The following is a 26,721-nucleotide window of genomic DNA, read 5'->3' as shown; positions in this document are numbered from 1 at the left end:
TCTTATATATGACAGAAATGTAGATTACAGAATTCCATTGTCCATCTCCATTATATACCTGAATAATCTAAAATGCTGAAATAATCTCTGTCATACTGCCATCATAGATTGTCTTTTTTTTAGGGAAACCCACAAGTTTGGGAGACTTTGGATGTCCATTTAGACAGATTTACCTGTCATCAGTCTCCATCATTAGGAAGCCCCCTCACTGAAAAGCTACAGTTGAGGAGGGATGGGTGGGTAATCAACGGTCTGCTGATCAATATAGTGAATGACCATGATATTGATGTCATAAGGATGTCATGAGGATTTGAAAGAGAGAACCGGTTACGTTTATTTTGTCAATTTACTGTGTAGATGGCCTTCTGGATGAGAAAAACTTGGGTTGCTGTAATAGTGAGAGTTCTCGCAAAATGTTATTGATGACAAGCCGCGAGATAAAAGCATTGGTAAGGATCACTGCTTAATCATCAAGTGTCTCCTTTGTAAACCACCACCAGGTTCAGACTGGGTGGTGTGAGGCCCACCGGGACTGCTACCACGGGGACCCCCACACTCTCTCTGGGACTCCTACCGTCCATCTGCCCATGCACCACCCGCTCCTCCCTCCCCGCTTGTGCTCCATAGCTTACTTTTGCTGTGATCCGGAAAGGGAGGGCAGCTGGGACGTTTTTTCCCCCAGGTTCCCCCTGGCCCAGTGCAACCCTGCCCAGCACTAAGGGAAATATCGCGAAAATGAAAATTGAATATAAGCTTCAGCGTACTGAAATAAGAGATTTTCTAAATGCAATCAGTTAAAAATTCTGTACTGTTTCTGAAATAATCAAATTCATCTTCACTATTCCTCCCTCAGCATCTTTCTCGTCATTCTCTCTTCATGCAGGAGTTAGGAATCAGATAATCATTGACAGTTGGATTCAATATATCTTATATGGGGGGCTCCTTTTACATAGAAGATGTATTAGAGTTCACTCTATTAAAATCACCAGACATCATGTCTCTCTACATGCAGGATGTGTGCAAAAGGCAGTTATTTTGTTAGATTTTGTTTGTACTGGAATCAATTATTTGAGTGAGCTCTTAATTCATCTGCTAGGACAGGAGCCCCCCTATAAGATATATTGGATCTAACTGTCGATGAATATCTGACACCCAACTGCTGAATGAAGAAAGAATGAAGAGAAACAGGTGCTGGAAGAGGAATATTGGATATAAACTTGATTATATCAGAAACAATGCAGATTATTCAATAGATTGTATTTACAAAGTTTCTTATTTCAGTATTTTGAAGCTTATATTAAAATTAAATTTCTGCTATTGTTTCCGCTTTAAGCATAACGTGCAGGGTATCTCACTCTGTCTATTTGGTTTTTGAACAAATTGCATTTAAAGTGGTATATTCAATTACCTAAGAGTGCTCGGGTTACTTTTGCAAAGTTTCACTCCAGTTTTCCCACAATTGCCAGATTCTATTAGAGATGCCATCCTGAAAAAAATACTATGATCCACTAGGTGCCTTGGCATGATGTCACACTCAAAAGGATATGAAATTGCACAAAAGGGAGGAATACTGGAAGTTTGTCTTCTAACATCCCTGTGTTAAAGTACTGTAGGTAGAAAGCCGGTTAGCACTAGCATGTTATGAAAAGAAGTAGAAAGCATTTTCACTATAGGATTATGAGGATTAAGCCTGGAACTACAACGCCCTTAAAATTTGCTAGTTTGCTGCTGTAAACATTTATGATGTTTTTATATTATTATATGATATTTATATTTTAGAAACTATTCAAGTATGTGTTTGCGTGCATGTGATTATAATCTAGTGCACAAAATATATGAATTAAATATCTTTGTATTTTTTATACACATAGACGTGTATAAGAAGTCAAAGAAGTCAGAGCTGTAACTAGCTGGAGCAGTTTGCTATCTGTATAACTAGGAAGCATACCTAAACTAAACCTAAACACCCTACTCATCATCACATCAGCCAATAACTCTCATGTCTGACATCACTGTGCACATCATGCATGTTCTTGACTGGTCTATCCATGAAATGAGAGGTGAGTTCAGCTGTCACAGTGCATATATGTCTGTGTGGCAGGAGAGCAGCATTAGTGAAATTATATTTGTCACGCTCTCCCATCACAACATACCGTATATACTCGAGTATAAGCCGTCCCGAGTATAAGCCGAGGTACCTAATTTTACCTCCAAAAACTGGGAAAGCTTATTCACTCGAGTATAAGCCTAGGGTGAGAAATGCAGCACCTTCTTAAGTTTCAATCAAAAAATTGAGGGTTTCTGCTCCCATTGGAGGTGCCGGCGTCTCGTTTTTGGATGCCGGTGACCATTCTTGGAGGCCTGCGAATATTCTTGGAGACTATTCTTGGATGCTGGCGACTATTCTTGGACGCCGGTGACTATTCTTGGACGCCGGTGACTATTCACCCGAGTATAAACCGAGGTAGAGTTTTTAAGCATATTTTGGGAGCTGAAAAACTCGGTTTATACTCGAGTATATACGGTAGTTACATACTGTAGTTAAATCGGGTTGAAAAAAGACAAAGTCCATTCAAGTTCAACCCCTCCAAATGAAACCCAGGAACCATACACACATCCCTCCATACCCTCACATAAATTATGTAGTGAATAAAGTACCCCCTCTTGTAAAATATAAGGATATTATAAGTTACCGAGGAGTTTCATGACCATATAAAAACACGAGGCCGAAGGCCGAGTGTTTTTATACAGGTCATGAAACTCCGAACTAACTTCTAATATCCTCATATTTCACAACTGGGGGTACTTTATTTATTATAATACACAAGTTTCAGTGAGTCATGTGACAGAAATAACATCAGAACTCACCGTTTATAACTGATGACATCAGAACTCACCGTTTATAAGGATATAATTTACAAGATATTCATAGCTTTTGTGTATTATATACTGTATACCCATACCTATACTAAATGTAGAATTTAGTATCACAATAGCCTTTGATATTATGTCTGTCCAAGAAATCATCCAAGCCACTCTTAAAGGAGAATTCAACCCGTAGTTCAAAAACCCCCTCCCCCCCCAGCCTACCTGCCCCCCGGGCAAAAGCCCCTATTTTTTTTACTCACCCCTCCGTGCATATTCGGGCCTCAGAGTTCACAGCAGCCATCTTCTTCTTCTCCGGTAATCTTCGTGCATTGACGTCACGAAAAAGACCAAAGAACCGTGAACTCTGAGGCCAGAATCTGCATGGAGGGGTGAGTAAAAAATTAGGGGCATTTGCCTGGGAGGCAGGTAGGCTGGGGGGGGAGGAAGGAGGGGGTCTACCTAGGGTAGGGGGGAGGGTTTTTTTAAACTACGGGTTGAATTCTACTTTAAAGGCATTAACAGAATCAGCCATCACAACATCACCCGGCAGTGCATCCCACAACCTCACTGTCCTGACTGTGAAGAACCAGTTACACTGCTTCAAATGAAAGTTCTTTTCTTCTAGTCTGAAGGGGTGTAACATAACACATACAAGGATATAATAACTTTAATTACAGGAAATGTAGCCTTCTCTTTGTCGGTTGGTGATGTCAGAGAGTGTCAAACAACATTTCACTGATGCTTCTGTCTTCCTTTACTGAGACATCTATGATCTGGACACCTGATATAACTTCTGTTTCATGGATAGATCAGGTAGCCGGTAGTACATTAGTGATGTCATGCATTCCATTGACTGTTTAGAGAGTGGAAGCCATATGCAGTACCGTAACTAGAGGGGGGCGGGCCCTGGTACGTCAAGCGCAGCTGGGCCCCCATCCCCTCCGTACAGCTCACATTTTAGTGCCGCGTGGGCTGCCGGGGGGCCCTGAGGGGGTGCGGGCACTGGCCCGCTCGCACCCCCTGCTCCCCCGGTAGTTCTGCCACTGGCCATATGCACATCAGGTCTACAATAACAGGGTGGACTCAAGGTGCTGTAAATATAAATGGATCACAGGCTGTCTATAGAAGAATAGGTGTGTATATACACACTATAAACATAGTGCAGTCCTATTACTCAATAATTTCGCAGCTCCCTTCCTTCTGCCCGGCTGAACCGAATCCTAATTTGAATATGCAAATTAAGGGCGGGGAGGGAAATCTCGTGACTTTTTATCACACAAGGAAGTAAAAAATGTTTTCCCCTTCGCACCCCTAATTTGCAAATGCAAATTAGGATTCGGTTCGGTATTCGGACAAATCTTTTGCGAAGTATTCGGGAGTTGGGCCGAATCCAAAATAGTGGATTCGGTGCATCCCTACTTTAAATATAATATATGCCATATATTTCACTTTGAATTTAAAGGTAATGTATTACAATTTAATTTCTTTTTCTTTTTAAAGGTAGTATGAGGATGGGGGAGCATTTTGCTTTCCAAATAAAAACAGTGTCTGGGAACAGACTGTGCAGATCTTTATCACATACGTAGTATTTCATGTTTTTTTCCTTCAGGTAACATTTACCAAGAGAAAGTTTGGGTTGATGAAGAAGGCTTACGAACTGAGCGTACTCTGTGACTGTGAAATTGCACTGATTATTTTCAATGGCTCTAACAAGCTGTTTCAGTATGCCAGCACGGACATGGACAAAGTTCTTCTCAAGTACACGGAGTACAACGAGCCCCATGAGAGCAGAACCAACTCTGACATTGTGGAGGTAACCATGTTCGTTATTTATGTATCCTACATTAACATAGTAAATAAATATACATTTTGTGATATAGGGAGCTTTCAAGATCTTTTAGTAGCAACCTTCAAATAGCCTTTCCTATTGTTACTTTCATTTTTTAAAACAATATATTGAACAGAAGGAGGCTTTGTAAGTTCTATAAAAGTTTTAGTTCCTGCGGTTAACAAGCACAAACAAACCTCAAGAAAACCACACTGAATGTATTCCATATGCCTCAAACTAGTTATTTTATTTATCATGTATGTGTTGTCATGTTTATCTGACATAGATTCAAGGAAATTCACACAAGGGAGATTACTCGAGATGGACTTTATTTAAGAAAGATTACAAACAGTATTGATAAAGTTCAGTTGAAGAAAGTATACTTTTTTTTCTCAAATCCCAGAATTCCATGCAGCTTTTTGACTAGTCATATCATGTTTGTGAGACATAATAAATCAAATATCCATTAATTCCCTTTGCTTTCAATATTATCTCTGTAAATCTGAGCAGGAGGGGTGAGAAACCTCAGATTTTCAAATTTATCATTTTGAATTTGAAATTATCGGAATAGCAAAAAACAAAAACAAAAACCAAATCATTTATAAATCAAGGGAAATCTCAATTAGCTCTCAATATCCTTGCTATACACAGATCTCCATGTTTGACCATAAATACGTCCTTATACAGTATTTGAACCTGCAGCTGCTGTACTCTGCCCATGTTTAAGGGAATCATTGCAGCTTCATATGTTATGGATGAATGTCATTATTTTTCCTAAAATGCCATAATTGCCAGTTTTGTTTATTTGTTGTTGTCAATTTATCTCAGAAGAGTCACCAGACAGTTGTGAGCAGAAGGATAGACCTGCTCTTTTCTTTCTGCGTGTATCATACTGTATTACACACCTTTCACAATGGAAAAAAAATAGTTTAATAAAAAAAAATGTATAATTCTATGAAGGAAATAACATGATCACAGTTATAGATGATTTTAAGAATGGAATACATGTATGGGATCCGTTATCCATAAATCCATTATCCAGAAAGCTCTGAATTATGGAAAGGCTGGCTCTCATAGACTCCATTATAATGAAGGAATCCACATTTTTAAAAATGATTTCCTTTTTCTTTGTAATAACAAAACAGTACCTTGTACTTGATCCAAACTAAGATATACTTACTGTATATACTCGAGTATAAGTCGAGTTTTTCAGCCCCCAAAATATGCTGAAAAACTCTACCTCGGCTTATACTCGGGTGAAGCGCAAAACGCTCGACAGCGTCTAACAATAGTCGCCGGCATCCAAGAATAGTCGCCGGCATCCAAGAATAGTCGCCGGCATCAAAAAAAAGAAACGCCGGCACCTCCAATGGGAGCTGAAACCCTCAATTTTTTGATTGCAACTTACCAGAAGCTGCTGCATTTCTCACCCTAGGCTTATACTCGAGTCAATAAGCTTTCCCAGTTTTTGGAGGTAAAATTAGGTACGTCGGTATGAAGTATCGGTTATCTGGAAAGCCCCAGGTCCTGAGCATTCTGGATAACAGGTCCCATACCTGTACTGAGATTGTTCTGGAAAAGAAACATTTTAATTGAGCTTTGATGTATGTAATATATATTGACTGAATTGGTTTTAAGGATTGTGTGTTCAAATTCTCTTCATGTAAGTTTCGAGGAAAATCTGCCCTTTTTAATGTTAGCCGGCTACAAGTCACTGCAGCTATAACTAAATGATTAAAGGAAAACTATACCCCCAAAATGAATACTTAAGCAACAGATAGTTTACATCATATTAAGTGGCATATTAAAGAATCTTACCAAACTGGAATATATATTTAAGTAAATATCGCCCTTTTACATCTCTTGCCTTGAACCACCATTTTGTGATGGTCTGTGTGCTGCCTTAGAGATCACCTGACCAGAAATACTACAACTCTAACTGTAACAGGAAGAAGTGTAGGAAGCAAAAGACAGAATTCTGTCTGTTAATTGGCTCATGTGACCTAATATGTATGGTTTGCTTGGTTTGTTTGTCTGATCTGTGAATCCTACAATCCCAGGGGGCGGCCCATATTTTTTTAAAATGGCAATTTTCTATTTATGATTACACAATGGCACATACTACTAGAAACATATATTATTATGAAAATGGTTTATTTACATGAAGCAGGGTTTTACACATGAGCTGTTTTATGCAATATCTCTTTATAGAGACCTACATTGTTCGGGGGTATCGTTTTCCTTTAACACAATGGCCACCATAATAAGCAGTCCTATGGATTGAAAGGTGATTTGAAATAAATGTTTTTTTTTTATCCCCTGTGACACCATTCCTAACGTAGAACCAGTGTCGGACTGGCCCGGCGGGACACCGGGAAAAAACCCGGTGGGCCCCGACCCTCGTGGGCCCCCGCCGGGCCAGACCCCCTCTACATATAAAAATTTTGGGGAAAAAAAGTTTTCGCCGATGCGCATCGCCACTCGCGCATGCGCATGAGAAGCGCCGCCCGCGCATGCGCATGAGAAGCGCCGCCCGCGCATGCGCATGGCGGCGGTTGAGCGGCCGAACTCGGTGCGGCGCAGTGGGGGGCGGGGGGCCCTGGACCAGCAGTCCCGGTGGGCCCCGGGCCCCCCAGTCCGACCCTGCGTAGAACTAAAGCCTAAAGTTAAATGTTGTATAATAAACTGTACCAGCCCAGAATTCAGAAGCTCCAAAATATTCATGAACAAAGTTATTGACAACAGCAACCCGTTAGGTCGTATTTTAGGTGTCGAAGGCACTGCACGTGCTCATTGTGAGCTGCTGAGAAGCTACGTTTAGTAGTTGTTAGAAATCAGCAAACATTGAAAGAAATTGACGTACTGTATATTGTTAGTCCATCCCTAATCCCAGGTAACAGAATCCCAGTGCAATGAATCAGCAGAAAAGAAGATTGAGGGAGTTCATATTTGTTTACAGTACAGCTGAAATTAAAATCTTCATTTATATGAAATGTGTTTTTTACTGAATTGTAGAAATCTACAAGTTGTACTAAATACAGGCGTTTCTGTCTTTTGTCAGTGTCCATATGTTCTCTTTTTTGTGAGCTGGAAGCCAAAAATGAAGCTAAAGACTTTCAGTATAAGCATAAGTCTCTTTATGTTTTGGTTTCCAATTGGTGTCTGACAGGTCCACGGATGTGACTGGAAACACCTGCACATTCCTTGGGGTGGGGGGCGCTGAGGCAATTGCACTTTGGACTTTTTTTTTAATTAGAAAAAATAAAATCAAGTGGAATCCATGCAGGATCAAAAAAAAGTAGAAAGGTTGTGTGCTTTCCTTTAAGCCATAGGCGTTGGTTAAGTGGAATGGCAACTGATATCTTTTCTCAATTTAGACCCTGATGACAGGTTTTAAAAGCTAAGATTTATAAAATATCCCCTATTCATCTAGTAGCAAAAACAAGAGACGCTGCAGCTCCTGGGCTGACACAATGAGCATTTTATGTCTGAGTTCAAATAAAACCTGGGCAGAGACTTCTTCATGTGGCTCCCTCTGAATTCTAGCCTTTGTGAAGTGTTTTCACAGATGTGTCCAAGCTTCTGTAAAAATGCGTTGCAATAAAAAATGGCAATTCTGGAAGCCAAATAAAATATAATCCACACGTTCCGTATCTGGCAGCTCTTATTTAATCTCAAAACGGAGATCAATGTTATTCAAGTGGTAAAGGCAAACTGTAAGGCATCCGTGTTTCAAAGAGCTTAATTCGATTTGCACATGTGTTTAATAAATAAGAAAGCAATAAGTTTGGCAGCCTAATCGGACAATCACATACTTTACTCAGTGGGCTTTGGCAAGAGCATTCTGTGCCAGCAGAAGTAAGATCAGGGGATTTAAGTGCAAGACAAATTGCAGAACGTTTTTTCGGCTTTGCTTGGTTAGAGACCTTGACTGCCTTTTTCTAATGAATGGCACCCAGTGTCCAATGCACTGCCATGGTTTTTAATACTATTTATTATCTGTTGTTGTAAATTAACTTTTAGTACAGGTATGGGACCTGTTATCCAGAGTGCTGGGGACATGGGGTATTCCGGATAACTGATCTTTCTGTAATTTGGTTCTTCATACCTTAAGTCTACTAGTAAATCATGTAAACATTAAATAAACCCAACAGACTGGTTTAGCTTCCAATAAGGATTAATTATATCTTCGTTTGGATCAAGTAAAAGGAGATGGCCTTTCCGGGTTTCTGGATTACTAATCCCATACCTGTAGGATGTAGAGAGTGATATTCTGAGAGGATTTGCAACTGGTTTTATTTATTTTTTTGTGGTTTTCGAGTTAGTAATTTAGCTTTTACTAGTCTCTCATTGGAATGAGAGACTAGAATATGGATAGGAGAGGGCCTGAATAAAAACATGAGTAATAAAAAAAAATGCAGTTAACAAATAAAACTGTATTTTTTAGATGTTGGGGACCCCAATTTAAAAGCTGGAAAGAGTAAAAAAAAAATATAGTATGCAAATAATTAAAAAAAGAAAAAAAAAGAAAAAAATTAAGGCAAATTGAAATGTTGCTTAGAACTTGCCATTCTATAATATACTAAAAGTTAAAGTAAAGGTGAACACATAACACTAACTTCTGGAGAGGTTGGACTATAACTATACTGGTTAGGAAGAGAAGGGCTAAAAGAAGCCAAACGCTCTCAGTGTATTTGGGAGGGGCTCTTTGCCTCCTTTTAACTTTTCTCTTCCTAATCAGTATGGCTGCAGTTCAGCCCTGTTTGGATCATGATCTGACCAGTCCGTACAGGTGGACTTTTTGCAGTGATTAAAAGCTACGCTAATCCGATAGTGTACATAAGTACAGTATGCATCCTTTTCAGTGCAGAAAGTGTCTGACTGAGCTTTGCAGGGCCCACCAGAGACGACCTGACATCCAGGACCACCTTAAAGGAGAAGGAAGGTCACACTCGTGACTTTACCTGATACCTGGGCTAGTGCTCCTGTTAGCAGAAAACTGCCAGCGACCACCATGGAGCGATCCTCTTCTTCAATTTCTTCTTTCTTCAAAGTGCTGGGGCCAATGCGTGTGCAGTAAAGAGGAAAGGTCAGCTTTTTGTTAAAGTTCAGCTTTTCACTCTACTTCACATGCACACACCCATGTTAAAGGACAGTTCAGTGTAAAAATAAAAACTGGGTTAAAATAAAAAATGTTTCTAATATAGTTAGTTAGTCAAAAATGTAATCTATAAAGGCTGGAGTGAGCCGATGTCTAACAGAACAGAACCCAACTTCCTGCTTTTCAGCTCTCTAACAGCAACTTTTAGGGGGGCCACATGGGCCATAACTGTTCAGTGAGTTTGCAGGTGATCCTTAGCATTCAGCTCATATTCAAAAGCAACAGTTATGACCCATGTGGCCTTCCCTCAAGTCTCTGATTGGTTACTGTCTGGTAACCAGGGTAACCAAGAGCGCTACAAAGCAGGAAGTACTGTTCTGTTCACATCCAGTCACTCCAGCCTTTATACATTACATTTTTGCCTGACTAACTATATTAGAAACATTTTTTATTTTGCACAGCCTATCTATTTACCCAGTTTTTATGTTTACACTGAACAATTCCTTTAAGAAACAAGAAGCAGAAAGAGGATCACTCCATCATGCTCGGTGAGAAATGTCATACAAATGGCATTTAGCACCAATTCTGTCTAAGTGGGAAATTGTTCCACACAGATCTACCAGTGAACCTTGTGCATAATGACATCCAATTTTCTGAGGGTTACATCCTCTTTTATTTTACCTGCAGCAGATCAATTTCCCTGTTTTAAAGGCCACATGTAGAAAGTTTTACTGTGACAAGGATCTGGCCCAGCCCCAAAGTTTACTGATGTGCAGAATCTGTCCCTTATATTTGACTCTTAGAAAAGGCTCACAGTCCAACCATATTGTTTCTTAATATATAACTACAGTACAGGTATGGGATCCGTAATCCGGAAACCCCTTATCCAGAAAGAACCAAATTACGGAAAGCCTGTCTCCCATAGACTCCATTGTATCCAAATAATCCCAATTAATCCAGAATTTTTTTTTCTGTATAATAATAAAACAGTACCTTGTACTTGATCCAAACTAAGATATAATTAATCTGTAGTGGAAGCAAAACCAGCCTATTGGGTTTATTTAATGTTTTTATGATTTTCTAGTAGACTCAAAGTATGAAGATCCAATTTTCAAAAGCCCCAGGTCCCAAGCATTCTGGATAACAGGTCCCATACCTCTAGCTAGAACCTCCATTTTACCATTGAAATAAAATATTTACTGGTTAATAACAAGGGTTGAACATTGCAGCATTAGTTTTACATTATGGGGGGGGTTATGTGCAAGACCTTTGTCAGTCACATGCACAACCTAAACCAATAAGTGATTTGGGCATCCCCGATCGATATCTGGCCGAAAGTCGAGCAGGTTAAAAAAAAAAATCCAGTGGATCGCGCCTGCATCTTTTCGTTGATGCGGTCCCACGATCCAACCGCCTGTCAATGTGGGCATATCGGGGAGAGATCCGCTCGTTTGTTGACATCGCCAAATGAGCAGATCTCACTGTGTATGGCCACCTTTAGAGGTGCAGACTAATTGGAATTGACTATTTACAGGTAGGACCATGGCAAAATATACATCTGGTTAGTATTTTAAATCTCTTTATTTCACTTATACTACACACAGAGGACAGACACCGATTTATGGGTACATCAGGACAAAACTTTGATGTAAAATCCGGGAAAACAGTACTTAAAATCAGGCAAATGCACCCATTGAAATGCATTATAAATCGCTGTAAATGTAAAATGCAGGAACACTTAAAATCAGGGTACTTAAAATCGAGGTTTCACTGTACTAGATCCTTACCCCCCCCCCACTGTAAAATGTACAGCACGTGAGATATATTTCATTTGTAGCAAAGTTACAGAATTTACTCTAAGCATGTGTTAACAACAACATTTGTGGTGACTTGGTTACAAAGTTTCCAAATGCTTATTTTATAGATGCCCTGTTTACAGTAATGTATTGTGCTACTCATAGCCACGCATATGTTTCATGCAACTCACTTTCTCAGTAGTGTTGATTCTCACACACCCTCTTACTGTTCACAATTACTTTGGTTTTAAAGGGAGATGTGGCATTGTCGAATTCAATTGCAATCTTTTCTGCAAGTTCTTTCTTGTACCAAGTCCTTTTTTGACCTCAAACTGAGACCCCTGGGCAAATAAAGAATTTTCACCTTTGAGAGTACATGCCTAACCTAAATGGAGAGCATTTAAGACATCCTCTGCTGTTGTTTTCTTGTATTTTAATATACCTCCCGAAACCCCATTCCAGAATGTGATAAACTGTATAAACATCACTAAACAAACTGATTTGGACCAACATGCGGGTGATCAAATTGGTCTCCTACAATTATTTGGCCCCTGGACCAAAAACCAAGTCATCATAAGTGCCTATATAGGACTGTTGGGAGAGGACCCAACCCCTAAATTATCACCTCAAGAAATATAAGTAGAGCCAGGCACAGTGCCTGGCTCTACTTATATTTCTTGATTATTGACGCCTTTCTTTGGACAAGGGCAGAGCTGGAGGGCACGGAAGGCATTTATTGGAACCAGTGAATCACTTTTAAATTATCACCTCCCTGGATTGAAATGCCTACGGATATAGGATTTAACACAGCTGTTAAACTTATCCACAAAGTGGAAACCTTAAAATCTGCAGCTAATGCCAAAATTAAACACTTTATTGCTATAACTGTGTCAGAATATTCCTGGAATCACAGATTTGATTAGCATTGACTAATCATGCTTATATTTTCTTAATGTTAAGCACCATGCTTTAAGGCTGCTATAAACCATTCAACTTTTATTGTGATGTTTCTTAACCTGTATACATATTTGTATAATTACTGATTGTTAGACTATTGATTTTGTCATAGAATTTGTCACCATACCGTTGCTGGCATGCCTTTTGTTATCTGTGACAATTAATCAGAAATCGTACCTGATTAAAACAGGCAGTATATAACTGAAGAAAGTAATATTGTAATAGTTTGATCTGCTTGTCAGTCTTTCTGCCATTGTTTATATTGATCTTGATAATTCTGGGTTTTATTTTAATGAGGTGCATAGACCGAGCAGTATCATTTTGTACCTCTGCAAGAATAACTCTTTTTCCACTCATTGAATAATTTCCCACTTGTTACTTAGAAACCGCTTGAAGTGGAACACTTACCCCAAATAAATGGTCTTTTGACGTCCGTTGTGTTCACTACCAGACATTCAAGTGGATGTGTTCTCAGACACAACTTTCTTATTTAAACGTCAGTAGTCAGAATGGCTAGGTAGCCCAATTAAGCGGTAACATGATGTCTTGTATAACCACAGTACCACACTGAAAAATTTCTACCTTAAACTGCAGATTTTTGTTATGGTTTGTTTGCTATCAACCCTGATGTCTAGAGACATCTCTAATCTTTTATGTAACACCGAGGCATTCATTATCAGGTACGTGGTTTTCAGTGGTTAGTATATAGATATATTATTTCTTACACCAAGTGAAAAAAAAAAATTAATATATTAAAACATTTTCAAATCAGACTTTAATAACTGTCACAACTGAAAACTGATCACTGCTATTCATTTCAGCATCAACACTAGACACAAGTTAGTCATCATCATCACAGTATGAAAAGCCACCTATCAGTTTCTTCTTATCTCTGCACCCATTAGAGTCTATGGGTGTCATTTTCGCTTGGCAAAAATTTTTTGCTCATTATTAGAAATCTTTTAGAGCTGTGTGGTGTAATGCATATATCACCTTTAGGGAAGTGACACATGCTCAGATCCGGCGAGATTAGTCGGCCAGCGACAAATCTCCTCTTCTTTGGGGGCGACTAATCTCCCGAACTGCCTCCCTCTGGCTAGAATGTAAATCGCCAGCGGGATGGCACTCAGAGCGCTTCGTTTTCCAAAGTCGTCCGAAGTTGCCTCACGAGTAAACTTTGGAAAACGAATTGCTCCTACTTCCATCCCGCCGGCGATTTTGATTCTAGCCGGCGGGAGGCAGTGGGGAGATCAGTCGCCCCGAAGATGAGTCAATTTATCGTCGGGCGACTAAATCTTCCCGAATCTGAGTGTGTCTCTGTCCTTAGGTGTAGAGGTGTCAGCTGCCTTATATGAACAATTAAGTAAGGTTTAAACAATGCTTAGCAACTTCTATTGACTTTAATCTTACTTTTTTAATTCATTTATCCAAATCATTTTTGGCATTAATCTAATGAAGTAAACTTCTAATCCAGCACAGGGCCCTATTCTCATTATGCTCACCAGTGCAGGTAACATTATAACAACTGGTATCTGACCAAAAACAGAGAAATCTGTTGTTCTTCACAGATCTAAATGAATATAGGGAATATTGCGCTGCTAGCAACATATTGGTGTATGTAATAGGGAAGCCCTTTCTTTTGGTAGAATAGTCTTGGTTTTGTTTTTTTTCGTTCTCTTTAGAATACTTTTGTCATTTTAGCAATGACCACTAATACATTAGAGCCCTGTTTTTACTCACAGGAAGAAACTATACCACATGATGGCCTTTTTCCTCATTACATAAACACCCTCCCCTGTAAAGGAAAATATTTATGTGCAGGCGCATTATGACTAAGAATGGAACCATGCACTACTGTTATATACTTTACTATATATCAGCTGTAAGTTGCATCTTGGTTTCTGTATTGAAGACTGGATAGACCTCCTATTACAAATTTACATTCTTGCAGTTAAAATTGTACTTTGCAAAGTTTTGATGCATTTTGTTTTTGTAAACAAAACTAAACTTTACAAAAAGTAAATGTATACTGACGAGGTCAGACCCCCGTGTTAAACCCACATGACAATCAAGCCTTTTTGCCACTGGATCCAATCTTCTCCTTTAAAACAATTTTAAAAGTTTTGATGCAGGTTGTGGTTCAAGAGTTAAACTCGGTTACTTTTTTAGGGCCATATATTGTTGGTCGGTTTAATTATTTTAATTTCCGTTGGAGTGTCTTCCTTTGGTGGGTAGGCCATTAAAAAAAACAAAAAAAAACCTTCCACATAAAAATCTGAATGGATTTCTGCTTGCAAGTCAGAAAATGTTGTTCTGGAAGGACAATGATTATATTCAGTGCTTTTATCCATCTCTGAAAATCTAAACACAAATCTGTTCATTTAGCAATTAGGCTATACTGTGTGTGGGTCATCAATTTTTATTGACAGTGTATGGTCACCTTTAAAACCTGGAATAGTTTTAATTTCTCTGTGACCTGTTTAGCTCAAGAAATAACAAGGCAAAAACATTTTTCTTAATTAAAATCAAAAAGCCCCTTGCACCATTATTCTAAACAGAAGACATATGCAGGGGTTTATGTGCTGACTGGTAATCTCTAGTTAACTACCTTGCAAGAAGCAGGAAGTTAGGATGACCATACACTAGTGAGGTCCAAAGCCTATAAGATATATATCTATGTGCAACCGGCCATAGCTGGAGAGCCACAGGTGTTAAAGGAGAATGAAAGGCTAAAATGAAGTAAGCTTTATCAGAAAGGTTTATATAAATACACAAGTAAACTCTCAAAGTAATGTTGCTCTGAGTCCTCTGTCAAAAGCATTTCTTTCCTTCTATTCTGTATACATTGGCTTCTGTATCAGACTTCCCGTTTTCAGCATAGACCTCCAGGTCTAGGGCTTGAGCATGCTCAGTTTGCTCCTCTCCACCTCCCTTTTCCCCCTTACCTCCTCCCCTCTGTTCTGTAATATGAGCCCAGAGCCATAAGTGAGCATGGAGAGACTCAGGCAGTGATGTCACCACAAGCTAATATGGCAGCTGCTATCCTAAACAAACAGCTTCTAGACCTGTTTACTCAGGTATGGTAAAGCATTCTGCAGAATAAATATAGAGGTATAGTTTGGCCAATCTATTGGCAATAAACTGCTTCTGTAGCTTTCCTTTAACAGGACAGTCTTTCCTTGATCATTGTAATTAGGACTTTTAATGCCAGTATACATAAATAATGAGCAGTCCATTAAACTGCATCCTCTTGAGTGCTCATACGGAATATCTGGAAACAACTATACTGCTTGTCCTTGATTGCTTAACTTTCAGCTAAACAGTGAAGTGTAAGTAGCCTAATTTTGACTCCTGCCTGGTGGACCTTGGCACTTCTAGTTTTAGGTGCATTCATTATATATATATAATCAATCATTCTCTTAGCTCCAGCTTTTGCTGGCCTGACTGTAGCTTCCCGTTATTGTAGAAACTAGTGAAATTAGATAGCTGCCTTTAGTTCTCAGAAGCTAAATGATAAAGGTTATTGGAAGCTCTCCAGAATAGAGATGAAGCGGCAGCTTTTTGCAAAACAACCTCATTCAACTGCCAGATTTCAGCCTATAGATTAGTGGCTCCTAAACATTGGGGCTGGTCCTCCCCAGGGAGTCCTGAATTAGTACTTGGTGCATGCTAACATGAATGCTAGTTAGGTTGAAATTTAGAAAGAATGCCTCCCTGCTTTTTCATAATCCTGGAGACCAGGCTGAAAGGTCGGTTAAGGTTATAGTTGAGTTGGACATTTGTTTGATGTCCTAAATGTTCTTAGAACAATGGCTAATGCAACAATATGTCTGTAGCCTTGTAATAAGCAAATATGGGCCCTGATCAGACATGAGACCTCAGAAACAAGAGACCTGTGATGTTGGGAGGGCAATGTTTCCTCTAATGCCTTCTTGGCTATGTACACAAAAAAAATATTTTGTGTACATTTTTAAAAACGGTGTGCTTGGGGCAGAATTGATGCAAAGGTCTTTTTGTGCACACTTTGTTGTGTGCACTGGCCTCAAAATATGTGTGCACATGCAAGAAGGCACAACTTAGACAAGGGAACATTGATTGGGCTATAGTTACCCTTTTAAGGACAGGAAAATTGATTGATATATACATCATAGGGCACCAGGGCCTGGCCAAGCTGACTAGGTACCCTTAGCAACCCAGCTGGCCACCTTGCTCGCCCAATACCAGTGTGTGCAAAATTACCTCTCATGGGGGGCCATGATGACACAGGGGTGAGCTGTGGAGGGGAGAGCAGTGGAGAGGGAAGAGCGAACATGGACTAGCGGTGGACCCTTGGCAGGTGCCTCCTTTGCCTTCTCCTAGTTCCGGCTCTGCAGGACACCCCAACACTTTAAAGGAAAACTAAACTGTAAAAATGAATATGGCTAAAAATGCCATGTTTTATATAACGAACTTGCACCAGTGTAAAGTTTCAGCTTCTCAATAGCAGCAATGATCCAGGACTTCAAACTTGTCACAGGGGGTCACCATCTTGGAAAGTGTCTGCGACACTCACATGCTCATTGGGCTGCGAGCAGCTGTTGAGAAGCTAAGCTTAGGGGTCGTTGCAAATTATCAAGCAGAAAATGAGGTTTGTCTGTAATATAAGCTGATGCTACAGGGCTGATTATTACTATTTGCTCTGGTTTCTGTGTTGCCATGTAGTAATGATCTGTATTAATTACTAATCAGCCTTAGTGGGTCCCTGAGCTCAGTAAGTGACAGAAGCACAGAGCATGTGCAGGGAATCGGCAGAAAAGAAGATGGGGAGCTACTAGGGCACATATCTTTACTGCTAAAGGGCTGTGGTTGCCTTGGGCTGGTACAGAAGCCCAAAACATAATGTACAACATTTCTAGCCTACTTCTTTAGTTGTCCTTTAAACACTGTTATATGCCCTGCTGGATGGCTGCTTCACTGTTCCTAACTATGTTGTGGAAATTGCTGACCAGAAGATAATGCAGCTGAAACTGCTGCTCCTGACAATTGCATGTGCTTCTGGTCAGTGATCACTGTCCAAAGCAAGGAGCATAAAGTGAAGTATCCAGACAGCATCAGCCAACCCTGCTGCACCTTTTATGATCAGGTATGGAGGGGGGGGGGGGGCCTGTAGTCCATACTGTACATGCATTGGTTTCTTTGGAAGGAGTTTCTATAATTCCTCATCTTTCTGCATGCTTTAATAGCACGGGACTTGCTCTGTCAATGTTTGTTTCTTTTATTAATCTACACATTATAGTGATAATCCACAGCAGCCATGACCTCTCTGTGAAATTTGAGAGATTGTCTTACTATTCGCCCGCCTGTGAGAAAATAAGGGACTGCCTGTCTCCCACAGACCTCGCCTGTCCTTGTTAACAGATTTCAACATTCCACAAAGCTTGTATCTGCAAGGCTTTTATAAGTACTGCCACTACAAAACAATCTGGAAAGAATCGTTTTCCAGTACCTGGACGTGTAACCTTAAATATACCCTAATAACAGTGACAGGAGAAAATAAATGGTTTCTAGCCAAGCATCTGTGCTATGTACAGCTTGGAAAATTGTGCTTTATGTTTAATGAATGGCTCATAGTTCCAATTGTACAATTATGGCCCTGCAAAACACTTGTTATATGAAATTGTACCCTTATGGTGCACAGTTAGTTTCCTTTTACTTTGTCTGGCAATGGCCTAAAACCTAGACACAAAAGGCCAGCTATTATTTATGAACAACTCTCGCTGGCACATGCAGGCACTGATTTGTGGACTAGCACATTTGCAATTAGAGGGTAATGTAATGCACTTTTCTTAGTGAAAGTTGCATTTTATTTGTTTGGGAAAAGTTTGTGTGACCAAAAGCCAGACCCCCCCCAATGTTTTCTTCCTAACAACACAATGGAGCATTTACACTCTTTGTTGTGTATACAGCACCCTTTACAAGTATATTACATATATTGTGATTTGCATTCTATTTCATTGTCAAAAAAGCAGAACTCTTCATGGCCCTGTGTAAGACCAGTTTGAGTTTGAACCCCGCTGTGCACCTTTTTTTAATGGTAACTATGGTTGACAGGTGAATTTCAAGGAAAAAAAATCAATTTGACAAATGTCTTCCATGAACACAAGACTGATATTTGATCATACATTGAAATTCCAGCTCATAACTCTTTTGATGCCTTTTCAGTTCTAATCTGATGTACTTTTTCAAAAAAATTTTGCATCCAGTAAGACAGTGATCCTCAACCAGTGGCTCGTGAGCAACATGTTGCTCACCAACCCTTTGGATGTTGCTCACAGTGGCCTCAAAGCAGGTGCTTATTTTTGAATTACAGGCTTGAAGTGAGGTTTTGTTTGAGTTAAACCCAGGCTAGTGATGTGCAGGCCAGCCCGATACCCACGGTTCGGGCGGGATCGGGCTGACCTCACACGCTTCTACGGGTGCCGGTTGAGCTCTTCTCCTGCTCTCCCCGTCCGCCATCGTCAAATGCCGGCTTTCGACTTCCCGGTTCGTCTTTTATAGACACTGCGCCTGCTTGTCCTGTCCCTTTTGTGACGTCATTGGGGGGTGGGTCGTCACGGGTCTAAGGGAGGGCGGGCTAAGGGAGGGCGGGTTAGGGTCGGGGAAATCAAGACCTGCACATCACTAACCCAGGCATATTACCAAATGCAGCCTCCTGTAGGCTGCCAGTCTGCATAAGGCTCCCAAATGGCCATCACAGCACTTATTTTGCACCACCCAGGTAATTATCTGTTCATGCTTGCGTTGCCCCCAAACTCTTTTTCCATCTGAATGTTGATTAGGGGTAAAAAAGGTTGGGGACTCCTGCAGTAAGAAAACGCGATTTATAATTACTAGGTGCTAGACAGTAGAATGGGCTCAAACCTGCTCCCATGGAAGTGCCATTGAAAATACACTTGCTTCTAATTGCACTCGTCTGCGCTAGCCCCCATGCTCACAGTATTGTATAATTTGATATATGTTCTTGTTGCTGATCATTAAACATCACTTTACAACTACACAAAAACCATGTTTATGTACGCTTTGTATAGCACAGACTATTTTATTCAGGTGTAAGATCATCTACAAAATATTGCACATGTTTAGGCCTCCTGGATTATTAAACATTCAGTCGTAGTGATTTCACAAATGTTATACACTGGCCTTGGTGTTTGCTGCTTGATGGGGTTAACAATAGCAAGTAGATAAAGTGGCAGCCTGGTAGCTGGCAGTTGGAGAAGGTTTCAGAGGAGAGCAACATCCGACCTTCAAAGACTAAAACAACAGCTCCTTGTATGGCCGTGTCCGTGATCTTGTCCACCGAATTGGCCAGGCAGAGCTGAGAGTAGTGACAGGTGCTACAACTACACCTGTTCCTCCATGTGCTGAGCCACTGAGGTTTGGCCGACACACAACACATGCCAAGTAATGCGAGAGGGACTTACAGGACATCTTAGCTAATGATGACCTATCACCTCACAAAGATTGCCCTATTGGAGTATACAGTTTCAAAGCCCTCTTTTTTTTTTTTTTTTTTTTAACCCCTTGACATCCAGATACATTGTTCAGAAGCCGAGTAGCAAATATCCGAGTCACATTGCTGGCTCACATGCTGTGTCTGCTTGAGATGTGCTTTTTGCTTTTGGCTTTTCATATTTTTTGCCCTTTTTGACATAACCCGAAAAGCTGATTGTATTTGATGTGCTCCATAGCAGAATTGTTTTGCAGTTGTATTGTGCTGTGCTGCAACAACAAGGCAAACTCTGTGCTAGAATTGGGTCAGGTTAACGGAAGGGAAGACGCTAGTTACCTCAGGAGACTTTGCAGGGTTGATATTGCCCTAGTTTTTCAGCCAAGACATTGTTGTGAGCGAGCCATGAAGTAGAGGCTTGGGTTGTATTGTTCATAACTCTTACACCAGGGAAAGTCATGCAATCCTTAAACATGGCTTCGCCCATCTTTTATTTTAACCCCTTGGTCTTGGAGATGCATGGCAACCTAAATTGCTTCATGCTTTCCAAGTTGCTTTTCCAAGTTGATCATTTCTTGCAAGAGTTGCTATCCACCTATGGCTGTGTTGCAATGTAGTTTGTGGTCTTGAAGAACATATGATAATTTTTTATCAACCAATTTAAATACTCTAAATACTCTTTATTTTTATTACATATTAAGTTTTCATTTGGATAAAATATATTGAAGGCATATAAATACCTTGTCCTGAATAATCTTTATCAAATGAAATCTTTATCAGCTGAAATGTCAGTTGTGCCAAATAAATTTGATTTCTTCTTCTTAAAGGAATTGTTCAGTGTAAAAATAAAAACTTGGTAAATAGATAGGCTGTGCAAAATAAAAAATGTTTCTAATATAGTTAGTTAGCCAAAAATGTAATGTATAAAGGCTGAGTGAATGATGTATAACATGTCAGTCAGAACACTACTTCCTGCTTTTCAGCTCTCTTGGTTTACACTGACTGGTTACCCTGGCTACCAGGCAGTAACCAATCAGAGACTTGAGGGGGGGGCACATGGGTCATATCTGTTGCTTTTGAATCTGAGCTGAATGCTGAGAATCAATTGCAAACTCACTGAACAGAAATGTCCCATGTGGCCCCCCTTCAAGTCGCTGACTAACACAGAGTTAGAGAGCTGAAAAGCAGGAAGTTGGATTCTGGCTGTTTTATTAGACATCTGTTCTCTCCAGTCTTTATACATTACATTTTTGGCTAACTAACTATATTAGAAACATTTTTTATTTTGCACAGCCTTTCTACTTACACAGTTTTTATTTTCACACTGAACTGTTCCTTTAAGACCTGAGAGTGCGGCTTCGTCTTTGCAACTTTAAATTTCTTTCTTCTGAACACAACTGTATATAGATATATATATAATAGTCCAAAAAAAGTAGAGGTGCACACTGGGATTTGAAAAACAGTTAAAACTTCAGCTTTATTATAAGTTACATTAAAAGGAACTGGTCGACGTTTCGGTCTCTGTCTAAGACCTTTCTCAAGACCCTAGATATATATATATATATATATAGATATATATATATATATATCTATATATATATATATATATATATATATATATATATATATATATATATATATATATATATATATATATATATATATATATATATACAGTTGTGTTCAGAAGAATAATGACTGTCTGACGTCACTAACCTGACATGCATGCTGCTGATTCTGTATAATACCATGAATCATTAATTGAGGCTTGTTCAAAATAATAGCAGTGTTCAAAATAATAATAGCTTGTTAGAAACAATAGCAGTGTGGAGTTAAATTAGTAAGGTTGTTCATTCTGTGAAACAGGTGTCATTTACGGCCTTTAATTAAGGAAGGAAGGCAGCAAATGTTGTGCAAGCTGATTATAGTGCCCTCTGAAAATTGGAGTCAAATGGGTTGTTTGAGACATTGTTCAGAAGAACAGTGTAATTTGATTAAAAAGTTGATTGGAGAGGTGAAAACATATAAAGAAGGGCAATAAATGATCGGCTGCTCAAATAAAATGATCTCAAATGCTTTAAAATGGCAACCAAAACCTGAAAGACGAGGAAGAAAAACGAAAAAACTACCATTTAAATGGATAGAAGAATATCCAAAATGGCAAAGACTCAGCCAACGATCAGCTCCAGGAAGAGCAAAGAAGGTCTGAAGTTAACTGTGATACTGTTACAATTAGAAGACGCCTATGTGAAGCCAAGAAGCCCTCGCAAAGTCCCATTGTTTAAAAAAATAAATAAAAGTAAAAGAGGTTACAACTTGCCACAGAACACATTGACTGACCTAAAGAGAACATTATGTGGATTGATGAAAGCAAGATTGTTCTTTTTGGGTCTAGGGGCCGCAGATGGTTTGTATGTTTCTCATAATATGGTTTTAGGCCTATTTAACGGATACCATGATCATGGATCAGTTTCAATACAGGTATGGGACCTGTTATCCAGAATCCTCGGGACCTGGGGCTTTCCAGGTAATGGATTGTTCTGCAATTTGCTTCCTTTTTAGCTTAAGCCTACTAGAAAATCATGTAAACATTGAATAACCCAAATAGGTTGGTTCTGCTTACAATATGGATTAATTATATCTTAATTTGGATCATCGTAGTCACAGGTGCCTGGGTGCTGTCCCCCAAGATGTACTGTTTATAATTACAGAGAAAAGGAATCATTTTAAAAAATGTGGATTATTTGGGTAAAATGGAGTCTATGGGAGGCAGCAATCCCATCAAAATACTTGAAAAGGTCATGTTGCCTTATGCCAAATAGGAAATTCCCTTGAAATGTGTTTCAACAAGACAACAACCCCAATCACACCAGTAAAGGAGCAACATCTTGATTTCAAACCAATGGATTCGCCAGCCCAATCCCTGGACCTTAATCCAATAGAAAACTCATGGGGGTGACATCAAAAATGCTGTTTCTGAGGCAAAAGCAAGAAATGCAGAAGAATTGTGGAATGTAACAGGTGCCAGAAGTTGGTGGACTCCATACAACACAGATGTGCAGCAGTTCTCAGAAACACTGATTATACAACTAAATATTAGTTCAGTCAGGAAAATGTATCAAATTTGTGTTATTCCTTTACAGAAAGTGAAGAAAAGGGAATATTAGGCTGTTCCAAAATAATAGCAGTGTCTGCATTCTTCTTTATAAACATTCACTGTATAAACTGAAAAATGTTTCAAGCAAAATCTTGAAAATCTTGAAACATTTTTCAGGTTATACAGTGAATGTTTATAAAGAAGAATGCAGACACTGCTATTATTTTGGAACAGCCTAATATTCCCTTTTCTTAACTTTCTGTAAAGGAATAACACAAATTTGATACATGTTGCTTCATGGTTTGATTTGTAATAGAATGTGCAGTGTTCCCAATGCATTTGCCTGTAAGGAAATAAAAGCCATTATAGGGATTTTGCGATTTTTTTCACTTTCTTAAACACGCTGCTATTATTCTGAACACAACGGTCTACTTTATCCTTATATGTGGTAACTAGTGACATGACCTGATAATAGAGGCTACATTATCTTTATATATTATTATATAATTTCTCCATGATATTTAATTTTATATATTGCTACATTAATAAAAATGTTATTTTACAGTAGGTTCTACCTTATGTTTAGAGTTCTCTTTAAGGAAAAGCACTTTTTGATTGCACAAAAGCTTGTTCATAGACCTCTCTCTGGCACAAAAATATCCATCCACCATTTAGCCGGGTGACTTGGCACTGCCACTAGCCTTTTAAATATTGCAGTGGCTAAGTCTTGTCCATTTTAGGCCCCAAAATAAGTTAGTGCAGTTTGCATATGAATTTTCAATTGTGTTTCAGACTCTCAAAAAGAAAGGCTTAGATGGTTGTGAAAGCCCAGATGATCAGAGATACTTTGAGGAGGAGACATTCAGCAAACTAATTGAAGATAGTGATTTTGTTTTCAAACGAAACCCTGTAAGTATTTTTCCCCTTAATTCTTTCCTTGTATGTGTTGATCGTCTTTATTAACTTTACCATCTAGGCACTGAACAAGAAGGAAAACAGAGGCTGTGACAGCCCGGACCCAGATGGCTCCTACGTACTCACCCCCCACACTGAGGAAAAGTACAAAAAAATTAACGAGGAATTTGATAATATGATGCGCAGTCATAAAATCTCAGTGAGTACTAGCGCAACGTATTTGGGTTCATGACATTTTTGTAACTGATTTAACTTTAAAGTACAGTCATTTTTTTTTTTTGGAGCCAAAAAATCCTATGAGTTTTTTAGGAAAAAGAGAAATATCATCACAGAGAAAATATCTAGTGATACTGGCAACGGTGTGACGGTTTATCTGGTTCTGGTATTTCTAGTTGTGCACTGCCATATTTAGAAAGGCAGCCCGAAATTGCTCTGGCAACTTGCAGCAGACATAATGTAAATTATTTTAGCACTGTTGTGAAAATGAATTTTATTTTCCAGTTGAAGCACCTTTAAGTTATAAATGTTTTACTAAAGACTGGAATTTGCATATTTATACTTGTGGGTTAATTTTCAGACACTTGCAAGCTAAGCTGACAAACTATAGAAATAACCCAGTCTGTAACTCTCCAACTGTTAGAAAACTACATCTCCCAGTATGACTTGCTAAAGGCTTGTACCTATGAAAAAGGGTGCTAAATAAATAAATATATATATATATATATATATATATATATATCCGTACAAAATGGAGTGGAGCTGACCCTTAGTCCATGACTTAGTCCACGTTGTGGACAAATTATATAACCAACAAAAAAGTCAAGACAACTTTGTGCAAATAAAAAAATTCTTTACCAACAGGTAACAGCAAACATGTGACGTTTCGAAGCTCCCGCTTCTTTCTCAAGCATTAATGATTGCTATGACATCACAACCTATTTTAAAGCATAGATAGTACACACCCCTCTCATCATTATGTAAATCAGTTCCCTTGTGTTACAGATCAATTCACTTTAGTATGTTAAACAGTATTTCGTATATATCTAAGCATGCATCGCCTCATAAAGATTAGTTACAGGTTAAAAGGCCTAACCAAATACAATTGACATGTGAAAATCCCAAACAATCTGCAAGGAATGCAAGGTTGTGTGTCCATATAACTGTGTCCCAATCCCTTATCTCTCTAAATTCCACCATAACTGACCATATAGTTCATATTAAGTGAAAGCATACAGGTCGTGCTCTTTAGTGAGTCCTCTCGGGTGCATAGTCTGTAATGTATGTATCCAAAATTTTTCTCTTTTCTGGAGTTGTAAGAGTCTGTTGCCCCCCCCCCGACGTGGGGGGGGCAACAGACTCTATGACAAGAAACCTGAGAGATGCAGCCGAATGTCGGGTCATCTTAAAGTGTGCAGGTACAGGTAGCTTCACCACAATGTGCCGGTGCACTCAAAATAACAATGCTCAATGCCTGGGTGCTGGTTAAAGTATGGATAAATCTCAAAAAACAGTAACAAACCGCACTTGCAGGACTTCTTGTAGTGAAAACTATTTTTGTTTATTTCAACGTTTTGGCTTGCAACTTAAGCCGTCCTCAGGAAGTGCATAAACCACAAAGAATAATATATATATACTATATACTTATATATATATATATATATATATACTTTTTGAGAAAGAAAGAGTGCTAGCCAAAACGTTAGTTGTTTTTTGATCCAATAAACACTTGAAAATTAATTTTAAGACCTTTGAGTGCAAGCTTTATCCGTTGCTATATCTCTTGGGCTTTTTGCAGGCAAAATCGACCATGTGACGAGCTGTGCTTGCTTCCAGAACCTAATATATATATATCAATGTATGCCTGTTCAAAGATCTGTTTTTGAAAGCACTCCTATAGTTGGCTTTTGAAAATTGAGTATGAACTTGCGAAGTGCAATTCTCAAAGTCTCACCCTAATGCATAAATTTTAACTCTAACTTCACTATCACTTTTCATTCCTTTTCTGAAAAATAGCTGCTAAGCATACACAATCACCTCTTTGTACAAAAAATGGGTAACCTTGAGGTGGGCATTCATCTCTTTAGAGAAGATACCCATGAAGTCTTCTTCAAAGGGAATCTTTATATAGATTTGCAGGCCGTATGAAAGTCATCAGAGCTCTTGAGTAATGGCAAGAAAGATGAATGATCTGCTTTGTGTGTTAGGGAATATCTCGTATTGTATTACAGGCACCCAAGGCTTTGTATAATTGATATTTTGTCAATTAAGCTTTTTCTTGAAATGTAATTCTGTCCCCCTTCATATTGTTTAGCCTGGATTGCCACAGCAACCCTTTCCGATGTCTGTCGCTGTACCGGTGTCCAACCCAAACACTTTATCGTACAGTTCTCCTGGGAACACAATGGTCTCTGCTTCATTAGCTGCCAGCACATCATTAACAGATGCAAGCATGCTGTCCACAACGCCGTCAACACTGCATCGAAATGTGGTTTCCCCAGGGATACCCCAGCAGCCTCCTAGTACAGGAAATGCTGGTAAGCACATTAATATGCTTTAAATCTACATAAGTGCATGTAATCATACATATCCTCTTTGTTGGGTTTCAGGAAAGGAGTAGAGCATATACAAAATACCTGCAACAGCAGTAGGTCATATACAAGAGAATATACAACT

General features: G+C 39.1%; 1 protein-coding gene across 10 annotated transcripts in view; it reads left to right on the top strand.

The window, feature by feature from the left end:
• Window positions 1-26,721, top strand: part of mef2a.S (myocyte enhancer factor 2A S homeolog) — a 90,374-nt gene that overhangs the window by 41,002 nt on the left and 22,651 nt on the right. For 5 of the 10 annotated variants that reach the window (XM_018255283.2, XM_018255282.2, XM_018255281.2 and 2 more), the window contains exons 3-6: window positions 4,478-4,681; window positions 23,926-24,042; window positions 24,110-24,247; window positions 26,360-26,582. In XM_018255283.2, coding sequence (XP_018110772.1) covers window positions 4,478-4,681; window positions 23,926-24,042; window positions 24,110-24,247; window positions 26,360-26,582 — 682 coding nt within the window. The remainder of the gene's footprint in view (window positions 1-4,477; window positions 4,682-23,925; window positions 24,043-24,109; window positions 24,248-26,359; window positions 26,583-26,721) is intronic. The other 5 variants (XM_018255289.2, XM_018255288.2, XM_018255285.2 and 2 more) reach the window with 2 other exon arrangements.

The sequence above is a fragment of the Xenopus laevis genome, chromosome 3S, assembly GCF_017654675.1.
Source record: "Xenopus laevis strain J_2021 chromosome 3S, Xenopus_laevis_v10.1, whole genome shotgun sequence".
Classification (NCBI taxonomy): Eukaryota; Metazoa; Chordata; class Amphibia; order Anura; family Pipidae; genus Xenopus; species Xenopus laevis.
This window is presented reverse-complemented; position numbering and strand designations above follow the sequence as displayed.